The 21,910-nt window shown below is 39.0% G+C and overlaps 1 protein-coding gene across 14 annotated transcripts in view; it reads left to right on the top strand.

Annotated features, from left to right (window-relative positions):
- Nucleotides 1–622: 622 nt before the first annotated feature.
- Nucleotides 623–21,910, top strand: part of BBX (BBX high mobility group box domain containing) — a 263,476-nt gene continuing 242,188 nt past the window's right edge. For 9 of the 14 annotated variants that reach the window (XM_028504979.2, XM_028504976.2, XM_036018040.1 and 6 more), the window contains exons 1-2: nt 623–766; nt 3,945–4,015. Coding sequence is in view for 10 of the 14 variants with exons in the window: in XM_036018040.1 (XP_035873933.1) it covers nt 3,956–4,015 (60 nt within the window). In the remaining 4 variants the exon portion in view is untranslated. The other 5 variants (XM_036018045.1, XM_036018041.1, XM_036018042.1 and 2 more) reach the window with 4 other exon arrangements.

Raw genomic sequence — 21,910 nt, forward strand, 5'->3', positions numbered from 1 at the left:
TAAAAGTAGATTGGCTATTTCAGCAAAATGTTTATCTTTGATTTTGTGTATCTTTATATTGATTTTCCCGAATTTACCTACGAATGAAGCATTAACAACCTCAATGCACTATAGTCCTAATAAACTTACGGTATCTTGCACTTTTTTGGCCTATGTAATACCTAACTCACTGACAAAAGAAGTTCAAGCTGATAAAAGCCTTACTTGGCCACTTATCAGCCAGGTCAGGCTGTGAAATCACAACACAATGCATGCCTCTTCCTTGGGGCATCGATTTAAAAAAACCCTCACTTCCATATCCACTGGAGTTGTAGTTTATTACTATCACCCTCCCAAGTCAAAAGGACACCAGTTTCAAGCCTTGCAATTTGGTGCACACAGGGTTTTTCGCCTTTACCTCACTCTGCTGGGCCTCTCTACCTGTCCTCTCCTACTGTCTACAGGTCCCGAACATTAGAAAATAGAAAATGTGATGATCTTTGTGTGTCTCTGTGAAATGTGTGTATGTGTGCGAGTGTTTGGGTGTAACGGGCCTTCTGTTTGGCCGCGCGGCCTGTCTGTCAGGGCGCGGGCCAATGGCAGGCTGCCTTATATAAAATGAGTGTTTTCAGTCTCTCCGGGTTGCATGTACTGTATGTGGAGCAGTGTACAGTGAAGCGGAGGCAGAGCGGCTCCGCGAGCTCCTCTCCACTTTCCCATAGAGAACCCCTGACTGGCCGCGGAGGGCGAGCCACACAGACACCCTCACGGTGGGCAAGCCCGCGAGGTAAGCGCCCCTCATCCCTCCTGGGCGCTCTCCCCGCACTTTCTGTTTTCCTACTCACTTGCGACCCGCCGGGCTGCAGCCCCAAGGACTCCGCGGCAGGAGCAGCGGCGGCGGCGGCGGCGGCAGCCGGTAGGGTGGACTTGAGGAAGACGGAGGGAACCCCGCGCGTCGGGAGCAGCCGCCAGCCGGCCCGCTCCCGGGCACTTTCCCCTTCTGCCAAAACTTTGGGTCGGGAGAGGTCGGGGGCGAGGGTCGCAGCGGCCGCGCCGGCGGGGGGCGGGGGGCGCGGGGCGCGGAGGCAGTGCCCTGCGGGCGGGAGGCTGGGGGCCGGGCTGGGGAGTAGTAGGCCAGCCGGTGCCAGGCTGCGTTTGCAACCAGCACCTCTCGGCACACAGGCAGCGCTGCCCGAGAGGGGCACGGGAGCCGGGGCGCTGGCAGGAGCAGCCGGAGGAAAACAACAACAGAGCCCTCACGCCGGCGGGCGGCTCGTGGCCGCCCGGGGAGCCCCAAACTTCATCGCGGCGAAAGTACGTGGATTCCAGCTTGGTCTCGGCTGCTGGGGAGGTGGGGCCTGGGGAGCAGGGGCAAGGGAGGAAGGTACGAGGAGCCTGCCCTCAGTGGATTTATGGAACGTTTCGTGTGCGTCGGTGACCGGGAACAGCAGCCCAGTTGCTCGTTCATCTGGAGAGTTGGGATTTGGGTGTTCCGGCCCCGCGGGTCGCTGCCCTCTCACCCCCCACCCCTCACCAATTGCGCGGCGAGTAGAGAAAGTGCTGTTTTAGTGCCAGAGTAGCCGGGAGGAAGAATAGGGGGAGAGGGAAGAGAGCGAGGCAGAAGGGGAGAGAGAAGAGGGAGGGAACGCCGAGGGGGGGGCGGGGGGGGGAAGGGGAGAGAGAGAGAGAGAGAGAGGGAGAGAGAGAGAGAGAGAGAGAACGAACCGGAGGGAAGAGAGGAGGGGGGAAGACGAAGAGGGTGGCTGTGTCAGGATTTTGCTTGAATGTGGGATTATGTTGTGTCAATAAGTTTAAGGTGGAGAGATCAAGGCTGGGGGTGGTGGTGGCGGGGAGGAGGAAGGCCTTGGCTGTTTAAAGTCTTATTTCTGAAGGTAAGTTATGGCATTGCATGGTCGCGATGACAGAAAACTTGCAGATCTTTTATCCGGGGATGGGGTCGATGCCTCTAGAAAGAGCTCCCCAGCCCTCTCAGGCCACACTCGTGTTACACTGTTATTTGCCGCGATCCGGGTCGCTAGTAAATTACAGAAATCAGACTCGAGGTTTCTTTTCCTCCTCCACCTCGTCTCGCTCGCTCACCCTCAGAAATGTATTATTATTTTTTAATTTTTTTTTGGTATTGTATGAAACTTAACGTAACAGACCAAACCGGAGTCCTGTAATTTACAAGGACCCTGGATCCAAGAATCTGGAACACGTTAATGTGTGAAATATTCGCGATCATTTCTGCTAAATGAGGAAGGTAAAACGAAACGATGCAAAAAGCTAAGACACAACATGTACGACAGAGTGGGGGGGGGGGGGAGAGGGAGAGACGGAGAGAGAAGCTATTTTTTGCTTTCCTTTCTGTAGAAAGGAAAATAAAGCGTGCCTTCCCCTTCCCTACCGGTGTGTAGGGTCTAGTCAATATTTTAACTGTCTGAGGACAAATTAGTCCAGGTGGATCTTGTTGAAAAGTTTCTCGAGGTGGGGTGGAGGTGGGGGGGTACGAAGGGGAAGGTGGGTGGAGGTGGTGGGGGATGGGGACCGAACGAGCTCAGCCTCAGCTAATGATCATTGGCCTGGGGCTTTGAAACCATTGCCTGTCCTGCTAATGACACGTCCAGTTCTCGTCTCCAGTTCGCGGACGCCGGGCTGAGGGGGACTAGGGTACTTTCCCCGCGCAGGGAGGGGCGTTCTTCGCCATCTCTTGGGGTTGCCCACTCGCGGCGTGGGGAATCTCACGCGCGCCCCCTGTTCTGCGCGCCGCCACCACCTCTGCTCGCGCGACTTCTGTAGCCAGCCCGCGGCAAAGGGGTGCGGGGGTCCCTGGCGCGGACGTCCCCGCGCGGCCATCCGGCGCCCGGCCCCACGCGCACCGCGCGGTCCAAGCCCGGAATGGCAGCGCCGGGCCAGGCGGCGGTGCCTCCCCGGGGGGCAGCCGAGGCAGCGGCGGTGGCGGCGGGATCTTCGCCGGGGCCCGCGGGAGGAGGAGAGGGAGGAGGAGGAGGGGAAGGAGGAGGAAGAGGAGGAGAGGGAGGCTTTTTCTGCTCAGACTGCCGCCAGTTCGAGCGGCCACGGGTACAGGGACACCCCACTCGTTGCTCCTCCGTTATGAAAGGTGTTTGGCAGACTTTTACGACCGGAGTGGGGGATTTGCACTTAATTTTTTTTCTCTCCCCTCTTCCCCAAAGCAAGATGGACTCTATTCCCTTTCTCTTTCTCCCTTTGCCTCTGTCTTGTCAGCCCTTAAGATCGACATTTTGTACTAAGATGCAAACTTGATGGTGACCAGCAACAAAGCCAGGGTGGGATCTCTTGCTCCCTTCTTCCCTCTCCCTTTCCTAGCTACCCCCACCCCGAACTCGAAGACCTGGTGGCCCTGCACTTGCCGCCCGGGGCTCTGGCTGATGTGTTTCTTTGCTCGGTTCCAACCTCCAGTCTCGGGATTGTGACCGGAGCCGGGTGTTTGGGTGAAGGCAGTGGCAGCCCAGGTCTGCCAGGGCTGAGGGCTGTGCTACCTGGACCCACTGCCATCGCCCTGCTAACTCTGGCCGACTCCTGGACACCTCTAAGGTTCAGCTGCCAATCGATTGCTATGATTTGGTTACTGGTGTATTTGTCCTGGGGGCGGTAATCACTTGTGCAAGTTGATGAATGATTGCGGTGTGGGTTTTGGGTTTGCAGAATGGATCAACTTTCTGCTTTGTACATGAGGGGAGTTGGGAGAGAGGGTGCTTGAGACACCTTGGAATGCCAGCTGGGCTATCCTTAGCCTCTGCCATCTCACACAGAGAGCTACTTTGCCTTTATTGCCCCACAGTTTGCTCATGGGGTGGAAAGAGAGGAGCGGTTGGTGGGAGATGGACTCCTGGGTTTCGGGGTTCTTCATAGATGTTGCAGGAGTTGGGACTCTTGTAAAGCTCAACCATACTGATGATGTACCTTTATTTGATACTTTATAGGTCACTATCATATGACAAAGGCTTTGCCGCAGTTCATCTCCTCCTTGTGTACTTTCCATTTGCCTTCCTGGGTAAGTATGCAAACTCTTCATTCAGGAAACCTGGATGGCTATTAGTGATGACATAAGGGTCATTACTATTTACAAAAGAAGATGCTTTACTGGGGTTGCAGCACCCCAGAAAGCTTGTTTCACTGAGACTTCAACAACAGAAACTACATTAGGATTCTTAGTATTTAGATTTCAACTGTCATTACTCTTATTTTAAGATAGTTTAAGTGTTCATATCATGTTTGTCTCCAAGTGTTATTTGAAACCTTATTTTCAAATAGGCATTTTAATTGATAATGACTTGAAGGCCTAGGATAGTTAATGCTAGGTAGTATTGTAGAAAGATTGCAGCCTATGAGTGGAGAGAATTATTAAAAACCCAAGGAAGCATTGTACAGAAGGTCTATCTAATTATAGTGACTGACATTTGCTCACTCTTTTCCTAGGCCTCTTTCTTGGGTAACTTGTGTTGTTTGTGACAGTTACTTTTGTGGTGGGGAAGGGTGAACTGGGCAGTGTAGTGAATCTAGCATTTAGCATACCAACCAGCTTGATTGTAAAGGCAAATTACTGACCAAATTGATCACAATTTTCTTCTAAGTTTATGTAATTGGAGAAATTGGGTACATTTTAACAGCTGTAACAGTGACTTTGAAAGTCATTAAGTGCTTTTTTCAGATATATGCCTCCCAAATGGAAAAACTGGTGAAATAATGTGTGGGACAACGAGTGCCTGAAAACTTTGTGAGAAGTAATGGTTTAGGTGAAAACTGAGGGTTTATAGAGCATTTGGAAGCATCATGGTGAGCCCAAAGTGTAGAAAACCAACTTGTAATTTTGCCCTGCCATTGTTAAGGAACTTCTGAGGAGCTCTTAAGTTGCTGATATGTTAAGAAAACTGGTTATACTAAACTGTATAAATCAGCTATGGTGCTTTGTAATACTACCATAGTGAAGGTGGAGATTGTATTTTGTGAATGAAAATGGACTTGGACTCAGTTTTCCATACAAGAAAAGAAAAGGGAACTTACCTTTATTGTTTCTTGGCTTGCTGAGATATTGTGTGTGTACTAAAAAGCTGTCTTCATATTAAGAGGAATTGGGTTTGAAGACCACGCCTTTCTGGTAGTTTTCACACAGTAGCAAAATATCCTTTGATATTGCTGAGGCTTAGATGAGATATAATATAAACTCTTGTGTTCAACATCTTTAGTGGAATATAAATATCACATTTCAGATAGTTTTGAGAACTTCCTAATACTTCACATACGTAACAGGCTGATTGGAGTGGTCAGAACGCGATGGTTCTATAAGATGAAATTAGTGCATGCCAAAATATGTGGATTTAATGTCTTTGATTTTTTTAAGCTTGTTTGGAAGAGTTCTTTATTTTTGAACATATGGCAAGAGTTTTCAAAGTGCATTTCTGATTACTAAAGAGCACCACATTTATATATGTGAGGCACATTATTTTGTTCACTGGAGCAAACTTTTTATGTTGGTTCTTTCCCTATGGAAATATATTTGACTAATTCAGAATTTAAAATGATAATCTGTACTTTCCAGAATAAAAGTTGTTTGATGATATCTTGTATTTCTTTGAGATATCAAATAACTGCTTCATTAAAACAGTAATTTTTTAAAGACTTTATTTATTTATTTTTAGAGAGAGGTGAAGGGAGGGAGAAAGAGGAGGAGAGAAACATCAATGTATGGTGGCTTCTCCCGCACCTACTACTGTGGACCTGGCCTGCAACCTAGGCATGTGCCCTGACTGAGAATTGAACCTGTGACCCTTTGCTTCTCAGTCCAGTGCTCAATCCACTGAGCCACACCAGCCAGGGCTAAAACAATATTTTTAAGAATGGTCTTGGTCTTTGAAGTCAGAGTAGTTTTTATAGTGCAACTTGTATTAGGGATATAAAAAATCATTCTAACAACTAGTTATCTGCATCTAAAATGTATTTATGAGATTTGAGGTTTAATTAACAAAGTAAGAATTTAGCTGAAGGTTTTGCTTCTACATTGCCAAGTGTTTCCAAACTTCACATTTTAGTATTCTGCATATCTCTATGAAGTTCTGAAACTGAAGCCTTAAGTTGCATTTTACTTTTTTAAATCCTCACTTGAGAACATACTTACTGATTTTAGAGAGGGAGGAAGGGAGGGAAAGATAAAGAGAGAGAGAACTCCGTATGTGCCCCTACATTGGGGATGGAACATACAACCTAGGTATGTGCCCTGGCCTGGTGTCAAACCTGCAACCTTTTGGGGATGACGCTCCAACCAATGGTGTCATTTGGCCAGGGCTACATTTCATTTTTAATGCTCACTATTGAAAAGGAAGTTCATCTATGTTGTTTTTCAGTGCTATATGTTTGGAGGTACTATGGCAGTTTTGGAAAGAATCTTTCACTACAGACTTACATATTAACAAAAATTTGCACTTTTTATACTTTTAAAAAATAAATCCATCTTGATCTTTGTGTCCCAATTAAAAAAAATAGTTCCAGGTTTAAGAGTTTGTGAGATAGCTCTGCTATTAACATATGTAAAGCTCTGCTATGCAACCTGAAAAGTGTATTCCACCTTTGACCTTATAGACCTGATCTTTATACTGACTGTATTGAAACAGATTTGTTTAGACATTTGAGTGAAAGCTAGGATGAACATGTAATAATTATGGTTTGTTTGTATTGTAAGTAACTGTGATTGATAAGGTTGTTTTTTTTTTATGTAGTAAAGAAAGAAGAAACAGCAGTCTAAAGGTGGTACAACTCATAAAAATCTAACTTGGCAGTTAAAGTATTTAACCATATTTTTCAGTAAAATTACAAACAATTTTAAATGAATCAACAGCTAACATACTTGAAGTTTACGTTTTCCTACATTTCATAAAGAACATGAGTAAAGTGAGAGCCATATTTTTGCAGATCTTCCCAACATATCAATTACTTTAGTATTAGAGAAATAATAAAGACTTCACATCTCAACCCTATTAAAAAATCTTTTGGAAAATAGAAAATAGCCTTATATAGACATGCTTGTTTTTGCTGTAGTAAGGGAAATCCTGAAATTAATATTGTTTTACAAAAGTGCAAAAATGTTTAAAATTGTGATATTACCTCTTCTAAATTACTAAATTTAGGCAATTGATTTTTGCATACTGTATCACCACTAGTGTGACATACCTGTATTTTAAGATTTAACTTAAGGAGGTCCTTAATTTACAACCACACTTTCCTTGACTTTGTCATTTGAAGTCCATCTCATTTTTAAAAATTTCATCTTTAAGGGCACCTTTTAAAAATAGGTCTGAATGGTATCCAGTATTTTCAGTCAGCTTACTTTCTCTCACTATGAAATGAAAACAAACCCCAGTTATGAGAACATTGTAATCTCATGGCTTCACTTTTTATCATGTGTCTCAAGTAAATCCGTGCCCCAGGTAAATCCCACACAGGTGGTCCTCAGGCTACGTTTTGAAAAACATTGCTCTGAAGGAAGTAAAGACTAAGGCTAAAGACTGAATGGAAGTTCTTCCAGTTTGAAAATTCTGTGACTCGCATTCAGTCAGTGGGTTTGTACTATCTCAAAAATAGTTAGCACATACAGTGTCGAATTGTAGAGATTTCTGTGTTTTAAGTCATACCTGAGGAAAGCATTTTGTGAGTACAGCTTCACTCAACATTTATTTGTGTTCATATTAGCCCTTAGAAAGCACTTACAGTTCCTTGAAACTCCAGGACATCATTTTAACATGGTAAAGATATACCCAGAAAATCCTCATGTATTAATGGGGATGGTTTTCATTTTTTACCTTTCAAAGAAAATGATAAGGTAAAAATTAAAGTAAGTATCAATTATACAATGGAAATTCAAAGTAAGGCAAGACAGGAAAGAATTCTGTCTAAAAGTATATATAAATAGAAGGTGGAAGACTAAGGAGAATGAGAGACTTAAAGGATTAAATACAGACCACAAAGCATTGACACACCTACCAAAATGTAAACTAAATAAGTTAAAACATGTGAGTCAGTTTAAGGCTCTAGATAGTGAAATAACTTCAGATAGTCAGAAGGATGTATAAAACACAAAGTAAAAATGAGAATGATTTGAATTTTATGAAATCTTAGAAAAATAAAAAATACTGCAAAATACTGATTAAGTAATTAAACCATGTAGCTAAACTTGGCCCTTGGGTGAAAAGATCAGGGAATAAAAAAGCTCCTGGAATGGAATAAGTGAACTCCTAATAAGGACATAGAATGATTTTATCCATGAATTATTCCATAAAGAGGATAATTAATTAAAAGATTGATAACTTATTTCCAAGGTAAAATAAGAACAAGGACAAAAATTGTCTAAAACAGCTGTATTTCTTCAATGTTTTTTACTGAGATATATGAAAAGAAATACTTTTTATATCACAATCCACATATAAACACTGAAAGAAAAGTTTTCTGAAGCAGTACTAAGAGTAGTGCCCTCTCATATGTTCTATTTCTACCTAATCCTAAAAATCTAATATGCTCCAAACTATTTTACTAAAAAAATACAAGGTGTTATTCACCAAATTGATTTTTGTAACTTATGGTTTGAGAAACACCAGGCTAGAGTGCTTACTAATACTAAAATTGAAGGTCCTCGGGCCCCATCTCCAGGTATTCTGATTCAGTGTGTCCAGTATAGGGCTCAGGAATCTGTGTTTCAACTCATACTGCAGGGAACACTAAAGCAGGCACAGATCCTCTGACGCATTTTGAGAAAGTAGTATAAGGGAAAGATGGCTTGAGACTGAATGGGAGTCATGCCCTGAAAGTGGGGTTGGAGTTCATTGATTCCTGAGGTCTCTTCCAACTTCCAGATTCTATGGCTATATTTCAGTCAGTATTTTGCAGTACTGAGAGGACCCTCATTGTCCTCTGTGGATATTACTGTAGTATCAGGTGTAGTACAAGGAGCAGAGGCTTCCCAGCCAAAGAACCTGGGTTCACTCCTGCTGCCTGTTGCTTACTAAGCTTAGAGACTTTGAGCATGTCACTTCAGAATAGACTTTATTGTATGTGCAAAAGGGCATATTAATAGTTACCATGCACAGAATGAGAATTACAAAGACAACAATGTCTGTAGTGACCCTTATCCACAGCACTCAAAATAAGCATTAGTTTTTGTAGATACATCTCATTTCATCCTGACTCCCAAGTTTGAAATTTCCCAAAGCTGTACCTTTAATTTTTGTTTTCTCTAAAACAGCAATTTTCAACCAGTGTGCCACAATAATTTTCAAATGTGCAATACCTTACTGTTTAGTCAGGGGCGCTGACCTCTTTTCCTTTAGATTGTCAAATAAAGAAAATGACAACAGCCAACACAACAATAGCTGTTTGGTATGAATTAATCAAAATTATATCTTTTTTTGGTCAGATTGGCAAAAAATACATTTTTTGGTGTGCCACAGAATTGTAGTAATTAGTTTATGAGTGCCATGAGATGAAAAAGATTGAAAACCACTGGTTCTCAACTCTGGTATCATGAACCTAGTGTGTTTTTAACATTAACCAGAAGAAGAAAAAGAATAGCTGAGGCTTGCACAACTAAGTACCATGCTCTTTCGGGTTTGGGGAAGGATTTTCCCACCTCTTAAAGAAGATAAAGCACCGGACAGGAGAACAGCTAGCTCTTTTCATATTTCGAAGTGGTTAGTTGAGGATTCTCTCTCTCTCTGATACATCTTGGAATGTTTTAAACAGAGCATCGCTCCTCAAACTTGCTTCTACTGTGACTCATACTACTGATGTTTACACATGGGACATTGTGATTTCCCTGGTTATAGACATAAATTATGTGGTGGGTTTTTATACATAGTTCACAGTATGATAAAGCCACTTCTTTCCCTATTAAGAATATTGGAATATAAGTGAGAATTGTATTATCATAACAAAAATCTTGAATATTCTAATACATACACATGAAATCCTTTATAAACTGTGGTAATTTAACTGTTTCTAAGTAATTACTTTGGGCACTCTTTACAACCAATGAAATCTTATCCTTGTGTCAAGGCATGAAGATTGAAAAGCATTACATCCAGAGTGCATAACAAATTACACTGCACAAAATAGACACTTAAATAGAAAAGAGGGGCAAGTGAAGAAAATGAATGGAAAATACACCAAATCCCTGAAATCTCAAACAATGTGAAAACTGAAAACTGGGGAAAGTGCAACATGTGATCAAATGCAAAGGAATTGAAAACAACTGCAAGGAATGTCAGAGTTCTCAAACAATACTGTCCTACTCAAATACTCATTACCTCTAACATAGACATTTATTTTTAAGTAGCCTGAACACTTCACTTATTTGAATAAATTAAAGTGAAGTAATTGCATTTCCTAATTTTTAAGGTTATATTTGCCAGGAACATCATTTTACTTTGCTAAATTTTAATTGGGTGTACCTTTTCATCTCCAATAAATTAATTAGCTCTATATATTTTGAAAATGTCTTTGTACTTTGATGTGTAGTGGTATTGGATATATATTCATGATCCTTTATCTAAAAAAGAAAATCTCTGAAAAAATGGAAGTTTTTTTTTTCCTCTAAAAGTTTTGAATCAAGACTCATTTGGTGACAAAAGCTAAACCTGACCCAAGCTGTCATGGGCCTGTGTATAACAGTTTATAGCTCACTTAGAAAGAGTATTCACATACTTTGCTATAGAATTAGTAATATATTTGATTGTGTGGTCTATCCTAGGTCTAGGTAGGAGTGTTATATAATATATGCTGTGTGCTCTCTCTGACTTTGTTTTAAAATTTTATTTTCTAATCAGTTTATATTCAATATTATTCTGCATAGTTTCATGTGTATAAGCATAGTGGTTAGGCAATTCTGTACTTTATACAGTGGTCCCCCCGACCACACATAATTATTACAATATCTCTCTAACTTTTTAAAAACATACAAAAATCTGAAGCATACCTGGACCTAAGAATTTCACATAAGGGATTGTGATCCTACCATATTAATTTTCTTAGTCCACAGAGTGAAATTATCTGGTATTTCTACCCATTTCACTCAATGAAAATTCTTTTGCTAATTTTGATCACTAAACATTTTGAGTTCATTGCAAGCTGGTGAATCATTGAAGTTACCTTAACTCAGTAAAACTGTATTTTTACTGAGTAAAACTGTATTTTAACTCAGTAAAATACAGTTTTAACTCAGTAAAACTGTTGGAACCCTGTGCCTTCAAATACAAGGGTGGAAGGCATTAGAGGTTATAAAGTCAGATAAGCAAAATGGTAGTACCTAGGTAGTTGATATCATTTGTACCATACCTCCTAAGTAGAGCAGAGTGAAAGGCTCCTGTCCTGGGTAAGGAAAGCTCAAACACACACAACATACACACACACCCTCCCCTGTTAGTTGAACCTTGTCTATCCATTTGACATTGTGATTCCTTTTTTGTTGTTTTTATAATTGTCACTTTTATTAGATTCATAAACACTGAAATCTATATAACATTTGAAATGCTTACCATGTTGAATGTTTCTTATGTAACTGAACAAAATTTAGGCTAAATTTGTTTGCTATATTGGTTACTATTGTGAGGTTTCACGAAGGGGTTATATTTCCTTTACTATAGTGCCATTTGTGTAATTCTTACATTCTATCAGAAGTCAAAATCAAAAATGGTTTTGCAGATTTAGTCTACTATCAGATGAGAATGTTTTTGTGTTATATTTTTTATAGAGGTGCGAGGTACCTTTATTTTTATAATTATTGAAATAAAGATACCTACCATTATGAAAATTTAAAATCTTGCCTTTTTTTGTACTTTTAATTTTCTATAAAACCATAGAAAAATGAAAAGTTTGATGTGAAGAAAAGTCTATGACATTCATTAAGGATAAAGCAGTAGCCAATATGATCTATTGTTATAGTTAGACTTGAACCAGTTTTCATTTGCTATAGACTGATACCAAATGACTAAAGAAAGCTTTTCTTCTGTTATTATTTATTGATTGACTACTGTAGGAAAGCCACAGATTGAGGAATTCAGAGGGAGTCTTATTAGCAATACTGATTCTTTTAATATTAAAAACTGCTGAGTTGTCTTTCCATTATTGGTGCACCTCTCAAAACTCACCCAAGTAGAGTTCTCATTGACTGCAAGGGAATGTGATGGAGCATGGAACAAAATGAGAAAATAATTCTTTATATTCAGCTGTCAAACTTTGATAATCCTTTGAGTTACTGAAGTCATAAATTTTTTCTTTCCTTCCTTTTTCTCCTCCCTTCTTCCTTCTTTCTTCCCCTCTCCTTCTTTCCTATCCAATCTCTTTTTCGCTGTTTGCCTTTTGTCATATTCACTAATATGCATCTGTGACACTGCCTATAAATGTTTGAGACTGAGAATATGGAGTTGAACTTTGTTTTTTACTCTTATTTGATTTAAACTTGTTTTTAGTTTTTGAGATGTTTTAGTATTTATCACTACTCATAAAATAAAGTTGATATAGGAATTTGGGACTTCACCTTATTCTCTGCGTGAAAGTGTCAATTAGGAAGGGATTATGAGGTGTGATCAGCAGGGCTATGTAAAGTCAAGTCACGTATTGTTTTTATGAAGTAAATTGAAGTAAACTTTTTATTCAGTTATTTTTGTGTTTTAGGGTGCTACATTGACTATGTAGTTTCACTTATTTAAGGGAAAGTTGAAAGCAGTCTTCAGAAGAGTTTCCCAAATACTATTTTACTTTGGGGAGGGGGAGGAAGTTAATTTGGACTGAGGGCCTCTTTCTGGAGCACAAGTTTTATTTTTACTATTTTATTTTCCACAACAACTTTCTGATGAGAGGTAACCCTATTTTAATGATGAGGAAATTAAGTCTCCGGTTTAGTTACTTGTCAGAGGTCACACAAGTATGCCGAGCTGTAGTGCCAGTCTTTAGGGGTTTTTCTCTGTTGTTTATTTGCCTTTAGGAACACATTGCAAAAGGTTAGAAATCAAAGGTTTGGGGCAATTTCCAGCCAAGAATTGCCCCCAGTTTTTCTTTCTCCCTAAAGAGAAATCTTCATTTTGAAGTGACAGGGCTGGAATTCTACTCTCTGTCACTCTTAAGGGAGAGAAGTAAGGAAGTCTCTGAGCTAGGACCAGTTATCAGTGAGGTCGCAAAGAATAACTAGTCCAAAACTTAGTTTATAAATTTGACATTTAGTGAATTTTCTTTTTAGTTGGTATATATAGTATAGAAATGTCTAATAACAACAGTTATTAGTTTTACTATTTAGTAATTCCTCTTGTACATCATGGGAAATAATTTTTTTCATGAGGAGTTAAGTTTTTCTGGCTGCATATTCTATGATATTTTTACTTTGGTACTTTTTTAGACTTAAAATGATGAATATATGAGGCCTGTCCAGAAGGTATCCAGCCATATAATGTGGAAAAAAAAGACATTTATTGAAGAAGATATATAATACAGGAAACATTATACATAGGACAGTGACGCCTCAGTCCCCTTCAAGTAGGCACTTGGGGACCTCACACAGTTCTCCCAATAGCCATTAGCTACCCCTGTCATATTTTCCTGAATCTCATCAACAGTCTCAAATCTCTTCTCTTTCAAAGGTAGATTTTAGTTTTGGGAAAAAGCAGAAGTCGTAGGGCACCAAATCTGGAACTAAGTCACCTGGGTGATTGGTTTGCCAAAAAACTTCATGAGACATGATGCATGGATGGGTGTGTTGTGATGAAGCTGCCAATCACCAGTTGCCCATAGCTTCTGAAGTTTCCACAGAGAAATGTTCAAGCTTAACACAAAATTTGATGCAGATTTCTTATTCTACTCTCTCTGTCGTTTTGAATATGAAGGCCACACAGTACACATGTGCACTCAATGGTGTCTACCACCCCCACCGACGAGGACAGTGAAGTCATCATTGTTAACACATGTGCATTCCAGTCCACTCTCTTTGGCTGCCAGTTTACATTGATGTTGCACAAACTGTTCTCATTGTATTAACAGTGGCTGGACTTTTCCCGGACAGACCTGTATTTTACTAAAAGAATTTACCAACACAACATGATAGTATTATGGAATAGCTTTATAATATGTACTTTGAAAAGAAATTCCTTACTAGTGGAAACATTAATGAAACCGATTCACAGACTTCACTTCAGGGTGTCTAATGATCAAGCTTGAATTGGGTCAATATAGGGTCAGTCAAAAGTTTCTGGGTTTTGAAGTGGTGTACAGATACGTTTGATTTATTTTACCTAAGAAATTTATTTCTGCTCTGGTAAGTAGAAGAGATTTTATAAATTACACATTTGTGTACAAGTAGCAAATCACTTAGAAAATACAAAATAATATGTTGCTTTTTTATACTAAGAGTTCTGCTCATCTAAAGTTAAATTCTTTTATTTTTGCAAATTCAGCAAAGTCAGAGAGTAAATCATATATGGAAGGTCAAAATGTTATCATCTATTTTTAGTGGCCTTTCTTTTCCCCTTATCCACAAAACATGGAAATAGGGTGTTTTCCTAATTTTGCAAAGTAGCTTTTGTGGACAGTAGTCTTATTAAAAGTATGCTTTTCTGTTGTTTTAGCTGATTGATACTTTACCAAAGGTGGTAGGTTTCCATTTCTTGTGTTTCATCCCCCCACAATAAACCACTTGCTTGCTATTCTCATTCAAGTGGATGGTAAACCGAATTATAAATGTATGGCATCTGACACTATTTTTTCAACCTTTCTTGGGTCATGTTCAAAGAATATTTTGCATATTAACTAATTTGATTCAGTGTTGGTGAGATTAAGGTAGCAAAAACAATGATCAATTTAATTCAGTCTTTGTGGATTGAGAGCCTATGGCGTGTTGATGCTGGTTTAGACTTTGAGATTAAAAAGATGAATATGAAACAGCTCTTGTCCCCAAAGCAAATGTGTTCTACTAGCTGGAAAAGGCCACTATATGTAAATATCTATCATATAAGTTATTCTATGCTAATTGTCCTAACAGATATAGCATAAAATATCACTGAGTAAATACCACTGGAGTAAATACCACTGAAAAACTGACTAATTCCAGCATAGGAACTTGACACTAAATGGGATGAGGGCAGTTTCTTGCTGCGACACTGTGTCCTAATTGTCATTAGGGTTGTAAAACTAATTTGATCCAAGCACTAGAGTGGATATTAAAAATTTCTAACCCTAATTTGGCTTTTATTTAAATATTAGTGCACCTCTGTGGCTTTTGGTCTATTTAAAAGGGCACTGACTTTTTATTTTTAAAAGTATGTTGCAGCCCTGGCTGGGTGGCCCAGTTGGTTGGAACATTGTCCCATGCACCAAGGGCTTGCAGGTTTGATTCCAGGTTGGAACATGTGCCTAGGTTGTGGGTTCAATCCCCAGGTCTGGGTGTGTATGGGAGGCAACTGATTGATGGTTCCCTCCCACATTGATGTTTCTCTCTGTCTCTCTCTCCCTTCTTTCTCTGAAATCAATAAGCATGTCCTTGGGTGAGGATTAAAAAAATTATGTTCAGTCAAGTGTTTTACACTTCTTTTTTATCTATTTTCCCTTTTTAATTTGTTGCTGTTAATGTCATAATCTGTAATGACAACACTTTTGAAGTGAGGGGAAATGTTTGAATATTCCACATATACCAAATCATTATTCTATTCAGTATGCCTTTAACATGATTTGGTAATTTGGACTAGATTCCAAACTGGGGGTCCAAACACATGACAATAAAAATGTTATAAACTACTGTAGTGTACTTACCTTCACTTAGATAAATTATGCTAGTTAGGAGTATATTAATAAGACTGGCCCAGCTGTTAAAGCACAACATGAGATTCTAAAGAGGTGAACATGCACTTTTCTGTATTACATAAGAGATTATAGATTGATGGAAGCATCGGGAATAATTTTTAATTAGTTTTCAGGTTTTCCAGGGTGTTTTCAAGCTGTATTTACAACTGTGTTTTGTCTCATGGCTTAGTAAGCCGTGGTCTGGAGACTCCCATGAGTTTGGTTGCCTTAGTGATATGGCCTTTGGTCTTTGGAACCCCTTTAACTTGATCAAACCTTTAATATTGCTTCTTTTGATCATGACTTGGTTTATTACACCTCAGAATATCTGCCTTTTCACTGGTTTTGGCTGTGGCCCTCTTTTGACTGATCCTTTCTGGATATCAGCCCAGTTTAGGTGAAAACTTTGTTCCTGAAACATGGTGCTCAGTGTTCCAGATGCCAGCCATGGGTGCTTTTGATAGCAAGCAAATACATTAATAAGCAAAATCATAAAGAAGCTGATCTGGGAAAATATTTCTTCATAAGCTCACAACATCGATAATGACCCTAATTATATTAAAGCAGCAAAAAGGAACAGAGGCACAGAGTAATAACTTGTGAGTCTTTCTTCCCCTCTTTGTCTTGGGACTGTTTGACATCATGGAAGTACAGTTATTCAGATTCCATTACTGACCAGTCCTTGTGGTGATAATGAACTTCTAAGTATATGGACACGTGTTCTCATCTCATTTGGTGCTACCTGTTCTTAGAAGTTCCAGAGAACATGTTCAGATTTGTTGTAAGACCAGGGTTTTATTTTAATAATTTTTTTGCATACAAGCTTTGCATGAATAGTACAAATCCATACAAAAGTTTCTGTAAAGAAGCTTGAAAGGGCTTGTAAGGGGATTGATCACATGTGGATACAGTGACACATATGAGAACTTGTCTCAAACATAGTAATAAGTTTACTGCATAAGGAACTGTGATCATGAATCAGTTGTTAAGAAGTGGATTTCCTTTTGTTTTGTTTTTTAAAATGTGACCATACATGTAATTTTTTTTATATAAAATTCTTTTTTTTAAAATTTTATTCATTCATTCATTTATTTTAGAGAGGGAAGGGAGGGAGAGAGAGAGACAGAGAGAGAGAGAGAGAAACATCAATGTACGGTTTCTGGGGGCCGTGGCCTGCAACCCAGGTATGTGGCCTGACTGGGAATCGAACCTGCAACACTTTGGTTTGCAGCCTGAGCTCAATCCACTGAGCTACACCAGCCAGGGCTACCATACATGTATTTTTGACATATCTTTCGAATATAGCTAAATGGCCTTAAGTCTAATATATAGGTCTAAAGAATTAGGGTGATTGGTACTGTTCTTTATTAAAGATGTTTTCTTGAAAATTTCTGACTTAATTAGTTTCTCAAAATTAATATATTATTATTAACAAAATCTAATTTCAGTATGCTTTGTGTGTATTTCTGAATGATCTTCAATTAGCAGTGGCTCTGATTTTACAGATTGAAGTTTTACTATTCCCAGGTTTCTGTATTAAGTAATCAATGTAAAGTACACATAAGGGAGCTGTGTAAAGAAATACACTCCCGATCGTTTTATGAAGAAGAGCCATCTTTCATAAAGCAAAGGATCATCCTTTATCATATCTGTTTGGTAATTCTGAGTTCTATATATTGAATTGTCTTTATTTTATGCAAAATATATTTACTGAATACTCAAAATGTATTGGGTTGGCCAAAAAATCTCTGTGGTTTTTTCCATAAAATAAAAGATACATTCTTTATTTTATTGATTTGGATATTTTGAGTATGTCGGCTATCTCCTGGGTGGTATGACATTGAGTGTTGTCAGTTAATGTCTTGATTTAATCATTATGAACTTCAATTTGTCTACCTGACCATGGAGCATCGTCCAGTGAGAAATCTCCAGCTCGAAATTTTACAAACCGCTTTTGACACATTCAGTCATAGCACCTTCTCCATATACTCCACAAATCTTTTTTGAGTTTCAGTTGCATTTGTACCTTTCTTGAAAAAATAAAGCATAATGTGCTGAAAATGTTGCATATTTTCTTCCATCTTCAGTATTAAAATGGCTACATAAAAAGTCACCAATTTTCATGTATTTTTTAAATGCACACTGATATGACAGTTGTCACAATACAATCTAACAATTGTTTCAAATGAAGTTAAAGACAACTAAGTGTTTCTAGAGCCATCTTATGGGGAAAAAAGAAAAACAGATTTTTTGGCCAACCCATTATAAAGCTGGATTAGGAATTGTGGGGCTTGCAGAATAAAAAGATAATGGCTGTGGCTTCAGCATGTATCTAGTATAGTAATGACACACATATACCACAGGTGGAATAGAAAATAAAGATGCTATTATACCTATGGGACACAGGGATGGTAAGTATAGGGTGGTGATAGGAGACCATTAGGGAGGGGATATTGGGATGGACCTAAACTTTGGTTGTATTATTTAGTATTTAGGCATCGTTGCAAAATGCTAACTTGAATTTATCAGAGAGAAAATGAACCTGATGGAAGGCCCAGGTTAACCCTACCTGGGCCAGACAGTTCATTCCAAATGTGTCATCTAAGCCAGTGGCATCTGTGTTTTCCAAATGTGTCATTAAAGACAGTGTGGTCCTATCCTCAGTAAAAGAATTTGAGCATGTATCTTTGATATATGTACATTTATTTATAAATTAGATATATTGAGCTAATAATATATTATGTACATAATAAAATATAAATAGTTTAAAAATGAAAAAGACAAATTGAATATAAGGAAAACTTTTAATTTTCTTACCTACCCTAGGGCACCAAATCTGGGTTATAGTGGGGCTTAATGTCGTATTTATGTTTTAGTGTTCGAGAATCCACTATGGAGACAATAGGCAAAAATTGAGTAGTGTTACACCAAATTTAGGTAAGTTGCATTAGATCAGGGACCTCATTTTGCTCACTGTTGCATCTTTAGCTCCTAGAACATGGTAGGAGTTCAGTAGATACTGTTGAGTGAATAGACAGAATTAGGCCAGCTCAGCATGAGAGATCTGGAAACAATGTTTGTTCATTGCTGTATCTCTCATGCCTATAAAAGTGGCTGCCACATAGTAGGGACTCAATACATATTAGTTGACTGAGTAGGGGTGTAGATAGTGTGTGGCTCAGCCTGAAGGATCTGGCCATAGACCCATGGGTGTGAAAAGGTAGGTTCCAGGAGGTCCCCTAAACTGGGACAGAATATGACTAGCTATAGGTAGGTAGAAAGCTATAGCAGCTGGTGGTGGTGATGGTGTGGTGGTAGTAGGGGCACAATGTTAGTAAGAATGTCTTGGAGGAATGGCTTTGGTAATCTCAGATCTCAGACAATGTAAACATCTTAAGCAGTAGGGTCTGGATTTTAGTCATCTTTTTACCCACAGTGTCTAAGACATAGTATGGTAGGTGTCTGATTAATTTTTGTTGAATTACTCTGTTTTATACTGTTTACTGGGTGTAAGAGGCTTTGTGTGTACGGAATGGATCAGTATCAAGATGGAGGCCTGTAAATGAATCCTGCCCTGATTGAAGCAAAGCCAGTGATTCTGGGATTACCTCATATGCAGATATGTTTTTAAGCCTTGGCAGTGTTGCCTGCACAGAAGATGGCTCTGGTGACCACACCTGCTAAATTACAGTTGTTTATTTAAAAGTTGTTACTAACATTTTTATTGACATTATCAGTGAAGAAAGTGGAGTTTACAATAGAATTATTTCTTATATGCTATTATCCTATACCTTCTTCCTCCAGCACTAAAACTGGAATATGCCTTGGATCACAACAATGTCATAGATTACAAATAGAACTGGATTTATTTACACATAAATGAAACAAGGCACTTTGTATTTTCTTTCCTCTTTTTGGAATTCTCTTATTCAGACTTCCTCTTTAAAAGGCACAAATTCTAATTTTGTGGACATAAACCTGTCGTGCATTTTATTGAGTGTTGTCAGAGTTGGGGAGAGCAAACATTTCCTTCCTGAGAAGTTACGGCATTAGCTCTCTTTAGAAGTTGGCCAGATAAGGCATCCATCCTTTTTTGATTCTCCCACACTGGTCAAGACAGGTACCCTCTGACCACCTCTTGTGGTTCAGTCTCATTTAGACATGTTTATTTGAAGCAGTTTCACATCTGCAGAGTTAATAAATTACTATGCTCTAATTTGCATTTCTGATGCCTCGTAGTGAATATAGGAAGTTCCCCTTTGCCCTTACAGAAACAGTTTATTCTGCTTAAATTTCCTAGCATTGGATAAAAATTTCTTCAGAGAGCCCTCCATCTTTAGCACAGACTCGTCATTAAGTTATCAAATCATCAAATCTTTCTTTGTTGCAAGGCTGTCAACCTTAAAGGCACAGTAGTAACATACCATATACTTGTTATTTCAATCTAGATTTAACACTGTGATTTCAGTGACCTCTCACTTGCTCTTTAAAACCACTCTGTGAGGTAGATAGTAGGGTGTCATTATTTTCATTTTGCAGATGAGAAAATAGGCTCAATGTTGTTAAGTGGCTTGACCCAGGTCATTGAGTTTGCAGTGGCTCCCATGAAACCAGAACCCAGTAGCCTGGCCCTCCTCCAGTGAGCTGCCCACTGTGCAGAGCAGAATTTATCTTATTTGAACAAAGATTTGGGTTTTTTTCCTTACTTATTTTCAACCAAGTAAGTTATTGTAAATACCTGGAACAGCAGTGGCATAGACAATATGGTAATTTAATTGTTCATGCCCAGTGGGATATAAAATATCAGTGAAATGGGCCTTAAATTTCTGGTGTACTTAACTCTTATTTGTGTATTTAAATAAGTGTTCTCAGATCATGTGGAACGACTGTCCATTTGATTTAACTTTCTTTAGCTTGCGATGGAAAATTAAAGGTATAGGGACCACACACTGACAAGGAAGTACTTCGAAGTGTGTATTAGGATTCTTAAGTGAGATTTAGATTATCTGTTGGGGCCGTTTTGTTTTTTTTCCTGTGAGACATTTCTGAAATTATAATGAAAAATAATTGGAAAATATGAACTGATATATAGATATTTGAGATACACCCATTTCTGGAACACATTCATATTATAATTTGATATTAACTGGTGTTTTCAAAGAAACGAGGGCATGTGCTATAGTTTTCTTCATTTTAAATTTAAAAGACAATTTAATTTGGCACTTTGTGGAAAAGGAACTTTTCACAGGCTTGTTAGAGAATTCAATACATCACCTCTGCCAACTATAAAAAGAGAAGATATTTATCCAAAAATTACTACAGGATTAATTATTCAATTAATATTTTATATAGTAGAAAAGTTTTATGTGTTAGCATCTTATTTCAAAGTACCCCAAGAGTAAAGAGGTTAGTAATTATTTTACTGTGGGAGAATGATAAAAGATTGACTGTGTTAGAGTTCCAGAAACTTTGTTTTTATTTTAAAAAATTAGTCTGATTCAAAAGCAGCTTATCTAGAATATTTGTTTCTATAGATTCCCTTCGCTTTAACTTAATTTTTATAATTTGTACTTGAATATTTATACCAACTTTGGGGCATGATGTAGATAGTTATGGCTAAAAAAGTTTTTAAAGGATTATAGTTTGAAGAAGAGCTAGAGCCTGTGTTTATTGGAAAAGGCATATAAAGATGGAAGGAGTTGGGAACTGTCAGCTTTCTTTTCTTTAGGTTGGCTTTTCGTTTAAGATGGGGCATGAAAAATAAAAGTCATGAGGATAACTTAAAATCCTTAGTCTTGAGCAGTTATGTCAACTCTGAATCCAGTGGTCCCTCTCTTTCTACCTCGAAACAGCCTGTGAGGAAGGAATATTCTGCATTTTAGATGAGGGAGCTGTGTCTTAGGCTCAGCCACTTGCCCAAGGTTATCCTTCCGGTAAACAGTGGAGCTGGCATTCTGTTCCAGCTCACTCTGTCTAAGGAGGCCAGGCTCCTACTCCCTCACTTCCTTACCTGCCTCTTATGGTATCACTTCATAGTGCTATGTGTCTGTCTTGCTTCTAGTGAGTTGTAATGTTGAGGGTTTAA

Source organism: Phyllostomus discolor, chromosome 2, assembly GCF_004126475.2.
Source record: "Phyllostomus discolor isolate MPI-MPIP mPhyDis1 chromosome 2, mPhyDis1.pri.v3, whole genome shotgun sequence".
In the NCBI taxonomy this organism is placed as follows: domain Eukaryota; kingdom Metazoa; phylum Chordata; class Mammalia; order Chiroptera; family Phyllostomidae; genus Phyllostomus; species Phyllostomus discolor.